At 41.1% G+C, this 23,028-nt stretch overlaps 1 protein-coding gene across 4 annotated transcripts in view; it reads left to right on the top strand.

Moving 5' to 3' along the window:
- The window catches only part of PDE8A (phosphodiesterase 8A), a 169,993-nt gene that overhangs the window by 109,203 nt on the left and 37,762 nt on the right, over nucleotides 1-23,028 (top strand). For all 4 annotated transcript variants that reach the window (XM_064366196.1, XM_064366195.1, XM_012448936.3 and 1 more), the window contains exons 4-9: nucleotides 980-1,036; nucleotides 1,870-1,924; nucleotides 8,480-8,568; nucleotides 13,258-13,336; nucleotides 14,727-14,864; nucleotides 21,308-21,396. In XM_064366196.1, the coding sequence (XP_064222266.1) occupies nucleotides 980-1,036; nucleotides 1,870-1,924; nucleotides 8,480-8,568; nucleotides 13,258-13,336; nucleotides 14,727-14,864; nucleotides 21,308-21,396 (507 nt within the window). The remainder of the gene's footprint in view (nucleotides 1-979; nucleotides 1,037-1,869; nucleotides 1,925-8,479; nucleotides 8,569-13,257; nucleotides 13,337-14,726; nucleotides 14,865-21,307; nucleotides 21,397-23,028) is intronic.

A 23,028-nucleotide genomic window follows, 5' to 3' on the forward strand; every position in this document is an offset into this window, starting at 1 on the left:
AGCACACCTTTGCCTTGACTAGGGCAGTCTGGTTATGTTCCTCTACATTCTCCTCTTTTTAGAGTCCCTCTACAACATGAGTCTTCTTCCTCTGGGTCTGGGGCCAGTTCCTTCCTTCTCCTGTAGACTGGTTCTTCTCCAGAGTCCTGCTTTCTTCTCCCAGGGTAGGATGAGTTCAAGGCTGTTGCATATCTCCAGTGAAGCACTTCTTTTCTTTCTCCTACTCTGTGTCACATTTATTTCTGCTCTCTCTGATATTTTGGCTGTATTTTCATTCTCCATGGCCTCTAAAGCTGCTTCTGCAGAAGGGTTGAATTCACTCTGTATGGGAAGCTTTGTACTTTTTGGGTAACTTCAGTGGAACAGTCTCGTGTACTTTTCTAGACCAGTCCTCTGTTCTTAACCTTTTATCAGGTGTTGGTGCTCTTCTTTCTGACAGATTATAATATCTTGCACTTCCTAGTTTGGGATTTTTTGTTTTTGTTGTTATTAATTTAGCTTCCATTTTACCTAGAACTCTTCATCCTTTGTGCTCCTTAGAATGCAGTGGAGCCAGCCCTTGGGCTCCTTTATCCCCTTTGGTAAGCGTAGCCATCACCGTGTGATAATAGACATAAACTTTCATTTTCCTTTGGAAGAAGAGACAAATGGCTACTTTCATGCAATCTCAAAGTAGGGAAAATACTCCGCCTAAAACAAGGCAGTTTAACAAAGATCAGAACAAGTAGAATGCATGTCATCTTAGTTAACTGTTAATTCATACTTCATAATTGTTATAGTTATCACAGTCTACTGAATAGGAATTTGCCCCTAAAAAAGAGAAAGATTAAGTAGTCAAGAAGGTGAATTCAGAGAGGGAGGGGATCATTTACTCTCCCTTCTGCCCCTCTTCCAACTTTAATTGTTGTAATTGTTTAAGTATATTTGGTTTTAAAGGATTATTTTTATATTTATTTTAAAGTTTTTTGTTTCTTTTAAGGTCTATCAGATCATCAAAACTCTCAGAAAACACAGTTATTGTTGGTGTAGTACGGAGGTAAACTTTCATTTTTTTAATGTTGAAATTGACGTGTCAGTGTAATAATTGCTCTTAACACATAGCCAAATAACAGCTCACATACTGTGTCAGGCACGCCTCCTTGTAGTGTGGCTTTTTCTTCTTTATTCTGTCTTATTTTATCTTGCTTCTCCAGTTAACTTCCTGGAAGGACTTTCTGCTTTCATGCTAGACTTTTGTGATTTTAAACTGCCTTTCACTTTAGAAACAGGCAAACTATGAGAGAATTCCATTTCTAAAAGTATGAATGTTTTCCAGGGGTATCTTCCTAGGGCCTTCTAGCTCCAAATATCTCTGTGAATTATACATAAATGAGGGGAATCTTAGATTTCATCTCTAAATTGGAGGTAAGGAAAGAAGAGTAATATGTTAGGAGAAAGACAAGTATTCAAATTAATGTTATTTAACTTATATGTTTTTATAGATAGAAGAAATGTTTCTGTGCCCTTTAAACTCTTTTCCTGAGCTGTAGGGGAGAAAGGAATTTTAAAAACTGGAAGTAGAAGATAATAGGAGAAAATTTAACTTAGTTTAAATTTAAAAATTTGTATATTAAAAAGATATATGGACACTCCTGTATTCCCGTTATTAATGAAGTTTCTGTATTTCAAATATTATATCATTCCAAAAAGCTAAATGTGAAATTGAAACAGAAAACAGTTTTCAACTTTATCCTTTAAGTTTCTATACTAATCTGACTCATCCGAAAGTACTCATTACATAACAAAGTGTTTTTTAAATTAGTAGAGTAAAAGAGGTGAGATGTAATTGATAAACACTATGTCTATGTTCTTTACTGTGTTATTTTGAAGGGTGGATAGAGAAGAGTTGTCCGTAATGCCCCTCATTGCTGCTGGATTTACAAGGGTATGTACTCACTTCTTTGTTTTACAAGTATAATTCAATTTGGGAAATTATTTTATCTCTGTTCAGTACCCAGCAAAAGCTTTGAATTAATTTGAAGAAAAAAAAAATTATTGTCTGGCCGGGGGTGGTGGCTCATACCTGTAATCCCAGCACTTTGGGAGGTCGAGATAGGAGGATCCCTTGAGCCCAGGAGTTCGAGACCAGCCTGGGCCACGTAGGGAGAACCTGCCTCAATCCTACTTAAAAAAAAAAAATTGTCCTTCTGTTATAGTTTGGTTTCACTTTATAGCCTGCTAATCTAATCTATAACATTTCACATTCTTAGTCTCTCAAAAGTATGCCTGCTAAAGTCATCTAAACATAATAAAAGCTCCAGTAATGGCATATTCACTAAAAATTATACCACAGGATGTGTTACTATGATGCTGGCATGTATAACTGCAACTTTTCAAGCCAGTACAAGGATTCTGGAAATAATGCAACCCAAACACAGCTCTCTTTCTCTCCTCTTCCAGCTTCAGTCTGTTGGTTTCTCTAAGCTAAAAGGCTACTCAGGGCTTCAGTCAGCTGGCTGCAAATGAGGCCTTGGGAATCATACAGAGAGAACTTAAGTAAGGCTGACCCTTGGGCAGATTTGTAGCCCAGCTTTGTATGAGCAAGGTAATCAAGAAACCTCAAGCCGAGAATTTAGCTTCAAGTTTTCTGGATGAGTAGGACTCCTAAGTGCCTGGCAGAAGCAAATACAAATCCTCCACAGAGGCAGACAGCTTCATCTTTGACCTGAGAGGATCTCCATAAATAAATTGCTCAAGGGCAGCCGGCAGCAGTCAGTCAAAGCTAGAGTCAATCCACCAGGTGACAGGGCATCCCAAGGAAAAACTAGCAGGGAAAAAAAACTAGTAACAGACCCTCACACCCCTCAGAGATTAGTTATGAGACATGAATTATAAAGCAAGTATGCTTACTATAGGTAAAGAAATAAAAGATAAGCTGGGAATATCTGCAAGGAATAGGAAACTACTAAAAATGGCATAGCACATTTTTGTGAAGAACAAAACTGAATTGTAAGAAACGAAAACACAATAACTGAAAAATTTAAAATGTAGTAGGTCACATGTAGCACAGAAATACAATGACAAAGTAAGTTAGACAGATGAAGAAATGTGGAGGATAGCGTGTGAAGTTTTAGTGTGTGTATGTATGTATGTGTAACAGATGAAGAAATGTGGAGGATAGCGTGTGAAGTTTTAGTGTGTGTATGTATGTATGTGTATGTGTGTATATATTATATACACACACACTATATATATATATAGTAACTATATATATACACACACATATACATATAGTTACTATATATATATATATAGCTGGAGTTCCAGGAGAAGAGGAAGAATAGAACAGAGGAAATATTTGAAGAGTTACTAGCTGAAAATTTCCAGAACTGATGAAAAACTAATTAATAGATTCATGAATTCTAACATACCCAAAATAGAGTAAATTTTAAAAGAGGACACATCATAGTGACACTGTAAAAAAAAAAAAAAGGGGGGGAGGGAAGGGAGGGAGGGGACTGAAAATCAGCCAGAGAAAAAGATTACCTTCCAGAGAATGACAGACTAACAGCTAGCTTCTCAGCAGCAGCAAATGGAAAACAGAAGACAGTGGAATAACATTTTAAATGCAATAAACTTCCTAGAATTTTATACCTAGCATATATATATCTTTCAAAAATGAAGATGAAATAAAGACTTTCAGAAATATGGACATTGAGGGAATTTGTAACTAACAGATCCTCACAAGGAAATTCTAAAGGATATGCTTCAACCAGAAGGAATGTGAACCCCAGGTGGAAGGTCTGAAATGCAAGAGATGAGTAAAGAAAATAGTCTGTATAGGGTAAATATTGATACATGTTTACTGTATGAAACGATAATAATGTCTAGTTTGATGAGACGATACAGGGAGAAAGGGACTACAACCAAGTCATATACCCAGCCAAGTTTTTGCTTACTTTTCTTTTGGGGATATACATAAAATTCAGAGAGAGAGTTCCCCAACAGTTCTGTCTGAGGAAAGTAATTCAGAAAAGGACTCTAACCATATAAGAAATGAACTAGAACAGGAATTTGAAGAGAAGAGGAGGGAAACGTAGTGAGCTATAAACCCTGCCATGTGCATACTTCCTCATGGTGCCTCCTGCTTTCTCCGGCTCTCTGTCTTTCTTTATAGATGTGCCCACAATTATGCATATGTGTATAAAATTAGTCCCAAAAGGATAAACATAGACTAGAATGTATAATCTTTTAAAAGAAGGGACCTATCCAAAGAGGAATTTTAATAATGACTCAGTTTTAAATTCTAGACTTAGTCAACCCTAGGTGTTTGCAGGGTTAGTGAGAAGGATGCAGGCATTCTTACAGGCTTATCTAAGAGACAGAATGAGCATGAGCCCAGGAAATATGCATCTTTGTGGGAAATGTGCAGAGTAGAGCATCACTTTGTAGGAGATACTTTATTCTGGAGGTAACTGGTATCTTGTTTTCAAGTAATCGTAAAGAAATCTATGTCTGCTTTTTAGATGATGAAAAGGAAGATAACCATTGATAGAGCAGGACAGTTGGATAAAACTTCCAAATTAACAAGAGAAAATAGGGAGTTTACAGCAACTTGATCAAATTAGGAAACAGAAGAAAGAGGAAAACAGTGTAAAATCAGTCAGAAACACAAAGTGACATAGAATAAAAGCAGACCGGGTGCTGTGGCTCATGCCTGTAATCCAAGCATTTTGGGAGGCCAAGGCGGGTGGATCACCTGAGGTCAGGAGTTCAAGACCAGCCTGGCCAATGTGGCGAAACCCTGTCTCTACTAAAAATACAAAAATTAGCCAGATGTGGTGGTGCAAGCCCATAATCCCAGCTACTCGGGAGGCTGAGGAAGGAGAATCACTTAAACCCGGGAGGCAGAGATTGCAGTGAGCCGAGATTGCACCACTGCACTCCAGCCTGTGCAACAGGAGCAAGATTCCATCTCAAAAAAAAAGAAAAAAGGAAAGAATAAAAGCAAATGTATATGAATGGGCTGACTTCTTCCTTTAAAAGATGGGCTGTTAGATTGGGTTTAAAAAGTACAATTCTGTAACACTTGTAAGACAATGTGATAAAAAGAGCTTAAGTAAAGGAACAAAGAGGTAGCAAGTAAATGCAGACAAAAAAACACAAATATTGATATTAATATTGATTAGGTGGAATTTAAGATTTTAGTTTAAATGTAAATGATTTTATATAAAAAGTACACATTATTGATTACATAGTTGTGGCTTTCTTGGGTTTCCCCCTCTTTGGACAACTGCCCACAACATACACACACATCAGCACCTGTCTCCATTCCCTTACCTCTAGTAATCCCTGTTATATTGTATGAAAACAGTTTACTCAGCCAGCAGCGAGGAGTCCCAGGTTGGAAGTCAGAAGTCCCCTATTCCTGATGGATCTTTCATCATCCCTCCTTAAGCTGCTTGCTTTTGCAGTAACTAAGGCTGCAAAACTGGCTGTTTTAACAAGAACCTTAGAAGCTTCCAATTTCTAGTGAAGTTCAGGGGATATATTATTCCCTCTGCCTTTGGTTATTTGCTTACCTACAGCCACATGAGGTTATTAAGCCTTATATTTGTTTGAGGTCTCTTTGAAAGTACATAGTTGCAGTGTTGGAAATTTGTGTTTGGTGAGTGCTGTGTTTGAAATTCTGCCTAAGAAGTCTTATCAACACAGTTCTGTGGACCAGAAAGAGCATCCTGGTTGATAGAAGGTCAAGTAATCTTGGTCCTTATATTTTCTTATTATTATTGTGTTATCATGGAGCTAACTTGAAAAGTAACTGACACACACACTCTTGCTGCCCCTCATGCCTGTACCCCTTAATCAAGGGATCCCTTGAAAACTTTGATGGAACCACTTTTAGGTGCATGCCCTTGTGAGGACACTTCCACGCAAAAGCCCGAAAGCTTTACAGTAGTCTCTTTAGAAGCACCTGACTTGGGAAATGTGGAGGTAATGGCAGGCTTTCCATTTTGTGGGTGAGGAATTCATGTGGGTGACCAGTCCTCAGAGACTGTGAGTGCTAAGTAATAAAGGGATGCTCAGGTTACTGAGGAGAACGGTTAGACCTAAAGGAAGGGGATTTTCCCAGTAATGGCTATAGTCAGTGATGCCAAGGCTTGAATCTGAAAAACACCATAATGAGATCTCTGGTACAGGGAGCGCGGGGTGGAAAGGGGTATGAGCTGTTTTGTGGATTCGCCATGGTTCAGGATTGAAAAGTAGATGGAGGACATTCTAGCCTCCTCAGTTGGATTTGGCCATTGAGCATTTACTGACTCACTGCTGGGTGTGATTAGAATCCCGTGAGTAACATCCCTAGGGACTCTGTTTCAGTTGGTCTATGAAGGGGCCTGCATGCTGGTATTTTTTCAAAATGCAGGTAATTCTATTATGCAGCTGAGAATTGAGAACCACTGGGAGAGACCTAGCAAAGATGGCCTCAGGTCCTAGCCATGGGTGTGATATGCTTTGGAGAAAGTGAGGTTGAGTTAGCTTAGAAGTCTATAGGATTTGTAGTCCCAACCCCTTTCATGGGAGGAGGTTAAGGGAGAGGAGACTAACTGCTGTTTAAGCAGAGGGAATAAGCTTGTTTTCTGAGGATCCCTGGACTTGATTCTTCACCCTCCATGCCCTGTGGGGTCCTTGGGACAGAAATGAAAGTTGGTGAGGGGCCAGAAAGATGAGATGTTTAGATACAGAGAAGAATGTTTAGACACACATAGCAAAGCGAAAGTATTGGGGGAGGTGGCAAACAGCAGGAGCAAGATGCTGTACATTTGGTCACGTGCTAGTTGTTTTTTACCTTGATTTCTGCCTTTGGGGTAAAAAAGTTTGGTGAATACATAACATTCAGACCCAGTAAAAAATCTGATTGCATACATGGGAATCCATTTGTGGAATTGGATAAATACACATTCCCTCCACAACCCCCCCATCCCAAGATCTTACCTGCAGAGAAACTGAGGACCCCTGTCTATCTCAAGACGCCATCCCTTGTCTCTCAGAGTGGCACAAGCACTATGTCAAGAAGTCTCTTTTCCCTGTGCCTGCCCAGTCAGAAGTGGGTTCCTGTCCAGAGTTCTTGGGTGTTCCCCTGGGGTCTTGGCTGATGGAGATGTGGACAGCAGGTCTAGCAGGCTCCTCCCCTCTCAGTTGATGGGAGCTGATAGGCACGCCGCCACTGTTAGACCTCTGGGTGAGAAAGGGGCTCTGTTTTGGCCTATAGGCATAGGGTTTATCATGCTCCTGGACAACAGGTCTTGCCTTCCCTTGTGAGGGTGACAATAGCTGTTCTTTACATTTGTGCAGCAGTTTATACTTAAAATGCTTTCTCCCGTTGTCTCTTTTTATTCTCATAGTGATCTGCATTGGGTAGGAACAGTATTATTTTTCTTGCTTTATACTTGAGGAAGCAGGCTCAGGATGGTTAGGTGCCTCATATACAATCATACAGCTTTTAAGGCATGAACTAAAGGCTGGCTAAGACCCTGATCACAGTTCAAACAGGGGCTATTTGTGTTCACCATGGTACTAGAAAGAACTCCTCAAGGGGCCCCCTGTCCCTGATTGGTCTGGCTGGGGCTTATAGATAGTGGTCTGCAGAGGCCCCACCTTTTAGACATCAGCTTCCTCCTCAGTCAGGTAGAGTATTGTCCATTTATTGTGCAGGTAAAAAGCAAAGAGTTCTTTAGAAACAGTGGGGAGTAATGGTCACAAATATTCTTACATCTGAATAGAACTATATGACAGAACACAGTGGATGCTAAGATGTCTTCATGGAGTATTTAATTTGATGGTGGAATGGGTCCATCTTCTCAGAACTATGTAATTCACTTTGTCGTGAGATATTTCCACTTTGTAAACATAATTATACTAAATACCTAATGTCCACAGCTACAAAAGACACTGGGCAAATCCACCCATGGCTTCTGCCAGTGCCTCTGCTGTGGAAGATAATCATCTGCCGGCTTCATGGAGCCACTGTTGGTGGTTAGTTCAGGAACGTGTTGCCCATATTGAGATTCCCCCTGTGAAATACAGGTGCAGATAGAAATGCAAGTGTATTTTTGTTTATTGTAAGCTAATATGACTTTAAAGAGGACACAATATTGTTCTTGAATATGCTCTGAAAGCCTAATATAAATAGGATTTTAGTTAATAAATTTCCTCCTCTACGTGTTCTAGCCCCTGCTTTATCATTGACGTGAAAACAACCAAAATGCTCTTAACCAAAGGCACTGAAAGAAAAGCATTCTTAAACCCTACTTTTTAAAAAGCTAATTTGGTTCCCATAAATTTTCTCTCTTAACCTTCTGTTCATCATTTATGATAACAAAGTATTTCTTAGATTTTAGTTGCCAAGTTGAGAAGTTTGTTTAAAGAGTTATTTTTATTGGCACACATAATTTAAAGAAGCACCTTTGTTTATCCACAAAATTCCTCTTTCTGTTTGTAGAGGTATGTAGAAAACCCCAACATCATGGCCTGCTACAATGAACTGCGACAGCTTGAGTTTGGAGAGGTGCGATCACAACTGAAACTCAGGTAATTCTGCCATTTCTGGAAAGCCCTCCAGGCCACACAGGGCAGTGTGGCAAGTGAGAACTTTGGTTGTGGGGATTACCTTTGAGCCATAAATGGCCTCTTGCAAAAATGGGATTGGAGAGAGGGGGTGGCAGCTCCACTCTTAGGGACTTTCTGAAGTCTGCTTGGATGCCTAATAAGGGTCATTTTAGTGATTAGAGACTCATGAAAGCAGAATACAAACTGCATATGCTGGATTATTTTTTTTTAAGAAAAAAATGGTTTTAATATAGACCCCCCCCACATCTATTAACATTAGTTATCTCTGGTAGGTAACATTTTTTTTCCTCTCTACAATAAGCATTTTATCTGCTCTTGATAAACAGGGTTTTTAAATTTTTTAAGTGAAATGAGTAGAGGCCTCGTTCTTTGTAGAGTAAGAAAAGCAGAAAAGTTAATATAATTTTATCAGGTTGACAAAAGAAAAATAAAGTCAGCAGCTTCCTGTCATTTTAAGTTTCTTCCTTGAGTGTTCAGTTATTCTTTAACATGTCCTCTACTAGGGATCAAAGAGAGAATTGGATCATTTCATTTGTATGAGCCTACGACAGTCAAAGGGGATCAGAATGGGAGTACTAAGATTAATAGTCTTGACTCCTTCATTCTCCACACAGAGGTAACACATGATTCCATTTGTGTTCCTGTTCTGTGATAGCCCAGATAGGCACCCGCTGCCTTCAAGATGAAGTCCAAACTCCAAAATGTAGCCTACAAGGGTCTCCATGGTCTGTCCACTGCTTACCTCTCTGTCCTCATCTCACTTCATGCCCTGCTTTGTTCTCTGAACTCCAGCTGGCAGCCAAATGGTGATGTCCATTTTACAGGGAGATATAAAAATATAAAGGGAAATGAAATGTGAGGCTAGAGAATTGAGAGAGATAGAGTCTTGTTTTTTCAGATAGTAAAATGCACTAAAAAGCTGTAACAAGCAAGGGTGTCACTGCTAGACTGGTAAACTAGAATATAAAAACCAGAAACAGACTTGGATATATTTAATAATTTAGTATATGATTACATGGCATTTTATTTTATTTTATTTTATTTTATTTTATTTTATTTTATTTTATTTTATTTTGAGACAGAGTTTCACTCTTGTTACCCAGGCTGGAGTGCAACGGCACGATCTCGGCTCACTGCAACCTCTGCCTCCTGGGTTCAAGCAATTCTCCTGCCTCAGCCTCCCGAGTAGCTGGGACTACAGGTGCGCACCACCATGCCCAGCTAATTTTTGTATTTTTTTAGTAGAAACGGGGTTTCACTTTGTTGACCAGGATGGTCTCGATCTCTTGATCTTGTGATCTACCTGCCTCGGCCTCCCAAAGTGCTGGGATTATAGGCGTGAGCCTACATGGCATTTTAAATCAACACGGGAAATGAGGGACTTTTCAGCGAAGAGAATTGTGGTAGTCGGTTAACTAGTTGGAAACAAAATTAAGCTACATTCCAATCTCACTTCCTACCCCTAAAATGAATTCCAATGAATTAGAGCCTTAAATGTGAAAAAGTAGGGCTTTATAAGTACTACAAAATAAAAGTGGAAATAGGTAATTGGATGACAAAGTCATTATAAACAAACACATAAAAGCCACATTTTGTAAAGGAAGAGAATCAACTTAGACAACATAAAAATATTAAGCTTGTCTACAGTTAAAATGAACCTTAAATAATGTTTAAAATTTAGACAAATGACAAACTGGGAAAACTATATTTGTAACATAGAGGACAGATGTTAGGGTTAATGTCCTGAATGTTACAGGAGCTTTGATTAATCAAGTTTAAAGTGATCAATTAAAATTAGAAAAATATTAAAAGAGTTGGGCATGGTGGCTCACACCTGTTGTAATCCTAGCACTTTGGGAGGGTGAGGTGGGCGGATCACTTGAAGTCAGGAGTTCAAGACTAGCCTGGCCAACATGGTGAAACCCCGTCTCTGCTAAAAATACAAAAATTATCCAGATGTGGTGGCATGCGCCTGTAATCCCAGCTACTCGTGAGGCTGAGTCGGAAGAATTGCTCAAACCCGGGAGGTGGAGGTTGCAGTGAGCCAAGATCCCCCCACCGCACTCCAACCTGGGGCAACAAGAACGAAACTTCATCTCAAAAAAAAAAGAAACGAAAAGAAAAGAAAAATATTAAAAGATGTGTTCAAGCAGTTCCTGAGAGATACTAATGGCCAATGAATGTGAAAAGATGTTCAGCCTCAGTCATAAAGACATGCAAATGATGTAACATTTTTAATTTACCATATCTGCAAAAGTCAAAAAAGAATGATAAAACCCAGATCTGCCTCCTCCAAGCTTGTTATATTGGAGGTGAGAACTTCTTGTTGTTTTTTGCTTATTTTATTTTTTGATTTTTTGAGACAGAATCTTACTCTGTCACCCAGGCTGGAGCACAGTGGCACGATCTCCGCTCACTGCAACCTTCACCTCTCGGGTTCAAGCAATTCTCCTGCCTCAGCCTCCCAAGTAGCTGGGATCACAGAAGCACATGCCATCAGGCCCGGCTAATTTTGTTTTGTTTTGTTTTGTTTTGTTTTTTAGTAGATAAGAGGTTTCACTATGTTGGTCAGGCTGGTCTCAAAATCTGACCTCAAGTGATCTGCCCACCTGTGCCTCTCAAAGCACTGGGATTACAGGTGTGAGCTACTGCACCCAGTGTGTTTTTTGCTTTTTTAAAAAATAACTTTAGTGAGCTATAATTTACATATTATCTCTTGGTTTTTTTATGTGCTAAAAAGGAGCTAATTTTTATTGGCTAAGCTATTTTGTCTTTAGTGGGTCAGTTTAGTAATACCAGGAATAATGTAAAAGCATTGTTTGTTTGTTTGTTTAGAGATAGGGTCTCACTCTGTTGCCTGGGCTGGAGTGCAGTGGTGTGATCACTGCTCACTACAGCCTTGACCTCCTGAGCTCAAGCAGTCCTCCCACCTCATCTTCTCAAGTAGCTAGGACTACAGATGTGCACCACCAGCCTAGCTAATTTTTTATTTTTTGTAGAGACAAGGTTTCGCTGTGTTCCCCAGCTAGTCTTGACCTCTTGGGCTCAAGCGATCTGCCTGCTTCTGCCTTCCAAAGTGCTGGCATTACAGGCGTGAGCCACCTCGCCTGGCCAGCATTGTATTTTTAGAGTTTACTCAGTAGTATCTCTGCATCTTATAAGCAGGCAATTGTTTTCTTTTTTTTCATCTTCTGAGGCCAGAGAATCTTAAAATCATTCTTTGGGAGATTCCTTATTCAAGAAAAAAAAACTTGGAAGCAACCCAAATGTCTAGTCATAGGGGATTTATTGAATAAATTATAATATAATCTTATAGTAGAATATTATATAGTTATTTTAAGTGCTAATAAAGAATTGCAATTGATATGGAAAGATTATTGTTCCAGTAAGAAAAGCAGATTATAAAACTGTACAGTATGGTCTTTTTTTTATATACATATTATGTATACATTTGTACAAGTAAATGCCTAGAACATTTTTCAATGCTTATTGAAAATGATTAGATTTTTTTCTATGATGTCTGGGTATTGGGATTTCAGGTTATTTGATCTTATTGAGGTATATTCAAAGGATTTTAGTATATTCATTGAGTTGTGCTTCAGTCACCACAATTTTAGAACATTTTTATTTTCCCCAGCCCTAGACAACTGCTAATCCTCTTTCTATCTCTGCAGATTTGCCTATTCTGGACATTTCATACCCTCTGTGATCCTTGTGACTGGCTTACAGTTTTCAAGGTTCATTCATGTTATGGCGTATATCAAGACTTCATGTCTTTTTATGTCTGCATAGTATTCCATTGTATGGATATACCACGTTTTGTTTATCCATTCATCAGTTGATGGACATTTGGGTTTTTTCCATTTTTTGGCTTTTCTGGATAATGCTGCTGTGAACATTTGTGTATAAGTTTACTTGTGGACATAAAGGGGCTGCACTTTTTTACATTCCCACCAGCAGTGTAGGAGGGTTCCTCACTAATACATGTTACCGTCTGTCTTTTTTATTATTCAAATGGGAGTGATATAGTGTTCCATTTATTTTTGTTAATGTTTATTTTCTAATTTTTTTCAATAAACATTGTTACTTGTATAATTTTAAAAATGTTTTCAAACACGAAGGTTGTGAGAAGGTGCTCACAGAAGAAGGCTAAGAGAGCAAGAAGCAAAACTAGTAATTCCAGATGCCCCCAATTTTGTGAAAATAATTTGGTTAAAATAGTAGTTACAAATGATTGACTGCTTTCTCTCTGCCAGGCTCTGTGCAGTATTCTTGACTCTATTGTCTTCTTACTTAGTCCTCACGAGGACTCTTAGGTGGTGAGAGGGGAGGCTCGATGGGGTTCAGTCACTTGCCCAGGGTCCCACCACTGCTGAAGAGCTGGGATTTGACCCTGGTATGTGACCACCTTGGCCCACTGGCCTAGTGTGTCTTTCCTTCACATTGAAAGGAAAGATACTACAGTGTACCTAGTGATGATCCCAGAGGAAGGGCTTGCAGGGGGTGTTTGTTTCTTCTTTATGTTTTAAAATATTTTCTCCCTTCTTTATAAATCAGACAAAAAATACGTTTAAATAAGTTAATGTAATAACCCAAGATTTTATTAGATTTGAAATATTTAATTATTCCTTTTTTTGTTTACTCATAAAGGGCTTGTAACTCAGTATTCACTGCATTAGAAAACAGTGAAGATGCAGTTGAAATTACAAGTGAAGACCACATTATACAGGTTTGTTATTTTGGAGTCTTTCTGGATTTCTTGTTTGTTCCAATGTTTAGGATTGAACCCCTCCAATATGATTTTTTTTTTCTTTTTGAAATTGGGGAGACCAGTTTTTCCTTAGAGGATTATCAGAACAGAATCAATAAAATGTGTAATTTAAAATAAGCTCTCTATAGATTAGAAAACATACTAATAATTAAAGTGCTAGAAAATGTCTGTAGAAATGCCACATTTGCATTCATTATCTCCCACTAGATCGTTTAACAAGGAGAGACTTACTGAAAAGGATGATAGCTGGGGGCTGGGGGTAGTGCTGTTGCAGGAGGGGGAGTGCTCTGACCATAAGGTCTATGAGCCTTTCACCTTTCTCACTGTCTTTGAAGATAGTTTGCATTTACAGAAATATACTAGAAACAACTAAAAGTTTCAGAAATAACATACCTAGTAAGTACTGAATAAATTACACATTATTATCTAAGTGGGTTTATACGAGTGACTTAAGGCAACATAGCTTAATGCTTTCAGATAACAGCAAAAAAGGGAGTTGTGCCAGAAAAAAACATTCCTTTTATCTGAGAATTAGCTCCACTTTGATTTTACTTCTGGGCTCTCCAGTCTTTCACTTTAATCTGACTTGTGACTTCCTTGTTAAAGAGTTGATGATGTTGACATTGAGTTGGTGCCCTGAAGGGCAGCGTGGGCCAGTGTTTGAGTTCATGTATGTGAAGTGCGTACTGTAGTGCCCAGTGAGGAAAACAGACCCTGACAGATAGTATCAATTATTGTTTGATCATTATCATCATTAGCACTTGCACACTTTTCCCATTGATGTTCTGCTTGTCTTACAGTCCTATTTGAAACTTACCCATAAAGCCTTACATTTGTAATTACTTCCTAGTTCGTAGCCTGCTTTTCACACACATCATTTATTTGAACCATATGAAAGAAGCAAGAGAAATGTTTCATTCCCATATCTGGATAAGAGTCTTGGAGGGATTAAGTGACTTGCTGAGGTCTGTGTGGAGGGGGAGGAGAGCCTGAGTGTTTTGCACTCTATCTGGTGCTTTATTCCATCATCCCCCAGTCTAAACAGCCCTGTTGTAGCAGCTCCTCGTTTGGCCCTGTGCACATCCCTTCCTCTGCCCCTGTTAAAGTGGGAGTGGGCCTGCTGCCCTCCTGGGGCCTCAGGAGAACGTAGCAGAAAACCCAGCAGAAGCTCATCTGGGCTCCAGAATTCTTCGTGGGTTATGTGCTTATGGCTTCAGAACTGCCATGATGAGGTCCAGGCTCCTGAGCTTTTTCTGGGGAAAAAACCTGAAGGGCTTAGGTCGAAGACCTTTGATTGTCCTCTTTTTCAAAATGACTTTCAATTCACTTCATGTTTTTTCTTTTTCAGTATGCAAATCCTGCGTTTGAAACAACAATGGGCTATCGGTCAGGTGAATTAATAGGGAAAGAGTTAGGAGAAGTGCCTATAAATGAAAAAAAGGCTGACTTACTCGATACTATAAATTCATGCATCAGGATAGGCAAGGTAAGTGAGAGGTCAGTAACTTTTTTAACTTTCACATAACAAAGAGAGAAGAAAGACAGTGTTCGTTGAACACTGCCAGGTAATCTGTCTTACTCCTCCCAGCAGCCCAGGGAAGTATAGGGAGTGTTACCCTATTATACCCATTTTGCAGGTGAGGAAACTGGGGCCAAGAAAATATATAATATGATTAGCCAATAAGCAGAGTAACTTGAATTGACACCTAACAGTCATTATTTTTATCTTTGTAGTAAGTGAGTAAGTTGATCTTTCTAATAATTGATCTTCTTAGCTGTAGATGCTGGCAAATGGTTCTGGGTAAAGAATTGCCAGTAAGGCAACACGTTCTCAGAAGACATTTGAGCCCAAGATTTCTCTAAGCCTCATTCATTCATTGAGCATTTTAAAAATGCCTTCTGTTAGCCAGACACTGTGCTAGATTCCGGTATGGAAAGAAGAGTAAAACAAAAATTCCTGCCTTAGAGAGCTCATGTTCAAGGGTTGGAAACAGCCAAATAAAAGTAACCATTATTCAGTAATGTAAGAAGTCACACAATCATGGTGCTGAAGGAACAGGCAGGAGAAAGGCGGCTCAGTCTGAAAGGTTATTTCTCTGAACCAGTTTCTGATAGCGCATCACTGTGACAGGTTTTAAAATATGATGAGAAGGAAAAGGCTACTGCTTTTCAGTCATTCGTGTCCTTTCTGCTGGGTTTTTTTTTGTTTGTTTGTTTTTGTTTTTGCTTTTGGAAGTTGGTAGAAACTATTAATCTGATTATTTCAAACATTTGAAAAATTGGTGACTTGTGCTGCCTGCTCTGTGGAGGCACTGGTGGAAGTAATACCCTCTGCCCTGTGGCATTTGGCTAGTGCCTATCTTGTAGCACAAAACAGCAGCCTACCACAGGGGCAGGGTGCTGTGCAAAGCTTACACTCCACTCATCTTGGGCCTTGTGAAGATACTGTGAATGGGCCTGTTTGTCTTTGCCTTCCCTATGTCTCTGAGCACACAACATTGCCTTGAAGTGAGAACAAGGAAAGAACATGCCGGCTGCAGGGGCCCAGTGAAGCCCTGCCAGGGGAATGACAAAGTAGGCACTGCTCTATTTTGCCTTCAACTCTTCTGTCAAGGATTTTTTTTTTTTCTTACTGGAAGAAGTGGAAGGTCTTCTAGAAAGAGAGGTATGAAGGCTGAGATGGATGAAGAGACCTTCAGGTGCTCAGGTGCACCATGTAGGTGAGGGCAAGCATCCCTTTCCATGGTTGAGAAGGGCGTCCTCAGAAGGAGGCCACAGAGCAGCGGTCTTCCAAGACCACAGCAGCCATGGTGGGGGCTTTACCATGGCCACCTCAATCCTGGCATTTAGGTTCCTTGCTGCTACTGGATGAGCCAGTGGTTTTGTTGTGAGGTTCAACTGGGTATGAACCAGGATGGGCCTTGTGCACCTTGATGTGGCAGAACTTCCATTGAGGCATTCCATGTCCCTCTCACTGAGGGGCAAGTGGAGGTAGGGAAGGGCTGGCTGTAAGTGGTGGCCTCCATCCAGTTCTGTGTGAACTGTGTCTCACCTCTGCTGGGGTTGTGCTGTTGGGCACCAGGTAACAAAGGGCCTCAAACTTCAATAGCAAGAGACCTGCTCTCTAAAATTATACTTATTATGAGCAAAGAATAGGAAAGATCATCAGATTATTGACTCCTTTACTGATTTATTTTTATTTTTTATTTGTTTTCTTGAGACAGGGTCTTGTTCTATCGCCCAAGCTGGAGTGCAGAGGTGCAACAGCCTTGACCTCCTGGCCTCAGGCAGTCCTCCCACCTCAACCTCCTGAGTAGCTGGGACCACAGGTGCCTGCCATCATGTCTGGCTAATTTTTAAATTATTTGTAGAGATGGGGTCTCCCTTTGTTGTCCAGGTTGGTCTCGAACTCCTGGGCTCAAGCAGTCCTCCCATATCGGCCTCCCAAAGTGTTGGGATTATAGGTGTGAGCCACTGCAGCTGGCCTATACTACTTTATTTCTCAAAAGGGCCTGGGCTTTTGTTTTTTGTTTCCCAGTTCTTGGGGAGCGTGGAAAAGTGACCTTTGTCCTTTGTCAGCAACCTGCTGGTCTATGGGCCACATGGCAGTAGGGCAGGCTGCTGAGCTGGCCTATGTTTTGAGGTGAAAGAATCCATAATTCTATATCTAGGGAGCAGGGCTTGTTGAGGGGTCAGCAGGCCTTATGGGACAGTGGCAGTGTGATTAGGAAGGGAAATTCAGGCATCTGCTAGGGACCAGCATGGCAGAATGGAGACTTAGGAAGTGGCCAGATGGCCAGGAACTGGGGCCTTGGAGTGTCAGATGCTAGGTGTTGTATATTGAAGTTGGACCTTCTTGGGGCAGAAGAGAAATTTTGATGATGTTCAAGCAGGGAATATTATAAACACTTCCCATCTCCACAAACCCCTGCTGCTCACTGTTCTGTTGGTGGCTCCTCTTTTGGGTAAAAATAACAGGTATGTTGATTTCCAGCTCCGGTACTCATGCTTTTTTGCATCCTGTATGTATATCCACCTGACTCTTTTCTTCTTCCTTCTTCCCCAAGACTTGTCTGTCAGAGCTCTAGAACCCATAGTCTCCCATCTTCTCAGATACCTAAACTTTATATTGTCTCTTCTTTTTTTTTTTTTTTCTTGAGACAGGGTCTTGCTCTGTCACCCAGTCTGGTGTGCAGTGGCACGATCTTGGCTCAGTGCAGCCTTGATCTCCCAGGTTCAAGTGATTCTCTCACTTCAGCCTCCCAAGCAGCTGGAGCCACAGGTGTGTGCCACCACATCTGGCTAATTTTTTAAAACATATTTTGTAGAAATGGGGTCTCACTGTGTTGCCCAGAGTGGTCTCAAACTCCTAGGCTCAAGCAGTCCTACTGCCTCAGCCTCCCAAAGTGCTGGGATTACAGATGTGAGCCACCATGCTTGGCCTCTTTTAGAAATCTTGATTTTTTTTCCCCTCCCTCAGAAACTGTGTTGTTCTTCTTCTGCTATTTAATGGGTGCTAAATAAATGGTGGCTGCTCAGATGCCTGTGGTGATGATACGTGGCTATAGAACTCTTTAGCTTTTCAAAACTTTTACCTTTATTAGCTCCTGTGCCTTTGCTTTCCTCTCTCATTGGCTCCCCTTTTCCTACGTTTCTTCCATTTCCTCCCAGATTTACCAGAACTCTGGCCTTTTCCCCCTGCTCTTATCCCTCAGAATGCTCCTTTGTTGTTGAAGTGTCTTTTCTACCCTGTGTAAAAATCTCACACTTCTCTGATTTTAGTGTCAGCCTGTTTTCCAAGGTTTGGTTCAACATTCTGCTGTCATCTTAATTGTCTAGCAATGGTTTCCTCTCATCTCCCTTAAACAGAACCCAATCTCCCTTCCAGCTCCTGCTGTCTCTGCTCATGGATCAATGTCTCAGTTGCTTTGACTTAGATCCTTGAAATGGTTTTGATTCCTTCCTGCCTGTTGGTCCACTCCATCAAATCCGCAAGCACTGATGGCAGTGATACCCCTGCTTTGAGGATCCCTTGCCTGGGCCTGACCTTGCTCAGGGCCTTCTTCTTACACTCTGGAGTTACAGTGGCTGGATCTCGTTAGGTTGTCTGGGATCCTCCATCTCCACACGGTCCACCATACACTACTGCATGATTATTCTTACTAAGTCATCATTTTGTCATGTTGCTTCCTAAACATAGGGCTCATAGTCCTTATCTTGGCTGCCAAGATTCAGTAGTTGACTTCAGCCTACCTTTCCCATTTAGTAACAAAAGCCCCAAGTGTTCTTTGACCACAGTTTACCATGTGCACACACTGTGCTCACCTTGGGGATAGAATGGCTGGATGGTGATGATTTAATTCTCAAGACAATAGGTGCCAAGAGGGACTGCATCAATAGCCAGAGAAGCCTAGCATGGTACGTAGCTTGTACCAGACAGAAGGGAGGTACTGGTCTTACTGCTATTCTGAGGGGATCTTGGCCTGGAGAAAGAGGCCTGTGCAGACCACCTGCACCCAAACCAGGCCATTTACCGAATGTTCACCATATCTCAGGACTTCGCCAAGAGTTTACTTGCATTACCCACCCTAATCTTCACGATAGCATTCTAAGGTAGTAGTGTTATTATTCTTAGGAGCTTAATCTTTTTTTTTTTCTTTCTCAAGATGGAGTCTCACTCTGTTGCTCAGACTGGGGTTCAATGGCTTGATCTCAGCTCACTGCAGCCTGCGCCTCCCAGGTTCAAGCAATTCTACTGCCTCAGCCTCCTGAGTAGCTGGGATTATAGGCACCAACCACCACACCTGGCTAATTTTTGTATTTTAAGTAGAGACAGGATTCCACCATGTTGGCCAGGCAGGTCTCAAACTCCTGACCTCGTGACCCACCCGCCTTGGCCTTCCAAAGTGCTGGGATTACAGGCGTGAGCCACCACGCCCAGCCAAACTAAATCTTATGTGATATTTATGTAAGTAAATATTTTTTGTTTCCACTGGTGACTGGAAACTTAGTGACTCTGTTACCCAAGCCAAGCCATTGGCTAAATTGTCCTACACCTTGAGTTGGACTGTGGAACTGGATGGAATGACCTGTTAGCCTTGATTTGGGATTGATCAGCCACCCAAGTCTATTCAGAAAGGAGAAGAAAATCCTGAATATATTTTTCAAATGCTGACAGATTGAATTGGTCTATTTTTTTTCTGTCTCTTTTTTTAATGTAACAGCTCTATTGAGATGTAATTTCTGTACCATACAATTCACCTGTTGAAAGTATACCATTTGATAGCTGGGCGTGGTGGTGTGTGCTTATGGTCCCAGCTACTTGGGAGGCTGAAGTAGGAGGATCGCTTGAGCCCGGGAGGTCAAGGCTGCAATGAGCCATGGTTGTGCTACTGCATTCCAGCCTGGATGAAGGACAAGACTCTGTCTCAAATAAATAAATCAACTATACAATGTAGTGGTTTTTAGTGTATTCACAGTTTTGCAAATGTCACCACAATTAATTTCCCATATTCCCCTTGATAGTGAGCTTCAGAAGTAACCTTTAGACCTGTCTGCTGAAGCCTTCCTTCTAAGGTGGACATGTGAGTTGTGGATATGGGTATCTGCCTCGGGAACCCTGTTTAGTTCTTGCTAGTTTTGGGTTGCAAGCCTCATCCTCTGGCTGAGCTCCCCCTCGGAACTGTACTAGGGCCGGTACCTCCCTTCTCCAGTGTAAGCTAAGCACTGAGCCGGGCTTTTTGGCTGTTTTTTGATACAGTCCTTTTTTGGTGCCCACTGTTTTCAGAATTGTATCAGGAAGCATTAGTAATCATCCTTTGATTCTATCAGGCTATCCTGGTTTTTTTTGATCTGCTTTCCCAGAGGAGTCTGAAGATGAGCTCTTACCATTGGTATTTGGATTCAGGTTGGCATGTTCCAAACAGAATATTTCAGAATTGACCTGGAGTAGGGCTCTGGATAGGAAACTTCAGCTGAGCCAGTGAGGCTGCCATGGTGCTCCACTTCCAGCCTGACTCAACTCTAGGTCCTGAGGGACTCTGGAAGGCGAAGAAGGTTATGGAATACCCTAGGGGTTCAGTGTCCTACTGTGGGTTTTAGGGATTTCCATAGCTTAGGGACCTTGGTGATTTCTTGGAGGAATTCATAACATTTTAGGATAGTGACAAAACCTAACTGCATCCTGGCTATCCCCACCACCCCAACATAAGGGGAGTCACCACAGCCCTGTTTTCTTGCTGTTGTCTTGTTCTGAACAAGCCTCCTTCCCCAGGCTGTGCTTCCTGTCTGAAAGAATCCCCAGGTTCTGTGTCTGATGAGGAGAGCACAGCTAACGTGATTTCAGCCCTGGGTTTTGAGGTCTCATCGTTTATTTTACTTGAGCTTGGTCCTGGCTGTTACCTCATCCTCCACACCGCATATGCAGGGCTTCACACATCCCAGAAAGGCTTCACACATCCCAGAAGGGCCTCAAGCCATTTCGTTCACCTCAGAAGCTGGTAGCAGCCCACCATGGTAGTGGCCACAGAATGGCCTCTTCCGGCCCAGTCTGGATATTCTTGCCATCCCAAACACAGGGGCAGAGGCTAAGCTTCCTCTTCCACTTCAGCAGGTGGGAGTTATGAGAGGAGGAAGTGAGGGGGAGTGCCCTTAATTTATAGGCTCAGAACCCCTCTTGTCTTCAGGTGGCCACTGAAAATATATGACCATTTAGACTATGGTGACCTGACTTTTGTCAGCAATTCAGAAGGAGGTAGACTTTGGAAGCTAAGAAAGAATTGACCCATTACCTGAAATCGGTTTGAGGTTGGGGATCATTTTTTATCCTAATTGCTTTAGCAGTGTAGGTGCATCAGAACTGAAGTAGAAAATGTTCTTGGGTTTATGTTTTCAACACAAAGTATGATCATGCTTACGTTCCATTTATAGGAGTGGCAAGGAATTTACTATGCCAAAAAGAAAAATGGAGATAATATACAACAAAATGTGAAGATAATACCTGTCATTGGACAGGGAGGGTAAGTGGAAAAAACAAGTACATCAATCAACATACACTGTTTTGGGTTATTGCAGAATTTGCTCTGAATATTTAGTAAGTTAAGGACTGCTAACAGAAGTGTCAAGGTCAGGTGTCATCACAGAATGGCCTTCCAGAGTCGTGTTTCCTTGGGGACTTCCTCATGTCTACAGTCTGACCCTCCACTTGCACCCCAGAGCCACCATACTCGCATCAGTCTTGTTGAAGCTGTGTGGATACACAAGAAACTGAAGTATTTGTTTAAGTCTGAATGTCACTTTATTAAGTTGTATGATAATACTGACTGTTAGAGTCCCTATATTGAAAAGATTGTTTATCTAACTTGATAGCCTATGTATTATTTTTGTAAAGACCTATCAAATTAGATAAAAAATATTTTAAATACTAACAGTTATGGACATTCTTAGATAAAACAGATGTGACTGTAGATTGGAAACCAATCTAAAAATTTCAGATGGTTTGTCTCAGAAACCTATCTTAAAGAAATAATATGGTAAGATGAAAATTATGAATGTGAGTTATAGAACACCTAAAATATGCAGCCATTAGAAATAATCATATTCACAGGTTCTAAGATCAGGGCCAAAAAAGTAGAAATGATGACCATAGGAAATTAAATTACCTCATGCCTTTAATCTAGCACTTGGGGAGGCCAAGGTGGGAAGATCCCTTGAGCCCAGGAGTTTGAGATCAGCCTGGGTAATATAGTGAGACCACCCCCCATCCCTACAAAAAATTTAAAACTTAGCTAGATATGGTGGCACACCCCTATCAGTTACTTTAGGGGACTGACGTGAGAGAATCGCTTGGTCTTGGGAGGTCAAGGCGGCAGTGAGCTGTGATCATGTCACCGCACTCCAGCCTGGGCGACAGTGAGACGTTGTCTCAAAAGGAAAAAAAAAAAGTCAAAAAATATGGTAAAAGTTATGATATAATGTTAAATGTAAAATGATACCTAGTGTATAATCTCAATCATGCAAAGGAAAGAAGGAAAAAAGAACAGGAGAAAGTATGGCAGTGGCAGTTGTAGCAACTGCTGTTGTTTTATTGAGCCCCTCCCTTCCTGGCCAGCTCTCAGTGTCTGGTAGATGCCACTTCATTCCTTCCTAACTGCAGCCCTGTGAGGTTGGCACTGTGATCATCTCCACTTTACAGATGAGGAAACCGAGGCTTAGAGAGGTCAGGTTTCTAGCCCAGGGGTCCAGCTGCCGGCATCAGGCACAGCCAGGCTGCAGACCTCAGTGCTGACCACATGGCTCACGTGCTTTGTCACCAGGCTTTGCTGCCAGTTGGTGATCGCCTCAGGGAGATGGATCTGTGTGGGTTCTCTGTTCTGATTCTTTGCCCTTTTATGTCCTTTCCAGATTTTTTGTGATAAGTATATAGGGATTTGATTATCAAGGGGAAAAAGTGAAAAAACTGAAGGAACAATAAATAAATGAGAAGAGTCAGCAGCCTCTGAGCTAAGCCCTCGTTGCTTTGTTTTAGATGTCTAGCTAACCACGTTCAGTGTGAACCTCAGCTTCCAGTGTGGCCTGGGGCTATAGCCAGCAGTGACTATGAGCAGATTGTTTGTTGGAACTTGAAGAAAAGCATCGATGTAAAGGGTTGC

This window comes from Aotus nancymaae, unplaced genomic scaffold, assembly GCF_030222135.1.
Source record: "Aotus nancymaae isolate 86718 unplaced genomic scaffold, 86718_ANA_hifiasm-v0.15.2.pri h1tg000064l_0, whole genome shotgun sequence".
Taxonomy (NCBI): Eukaryota; Metazoa; Chordata; class Mammalia; order Primates; family Aotidae; genus Aotus; species Aotus nancymaae.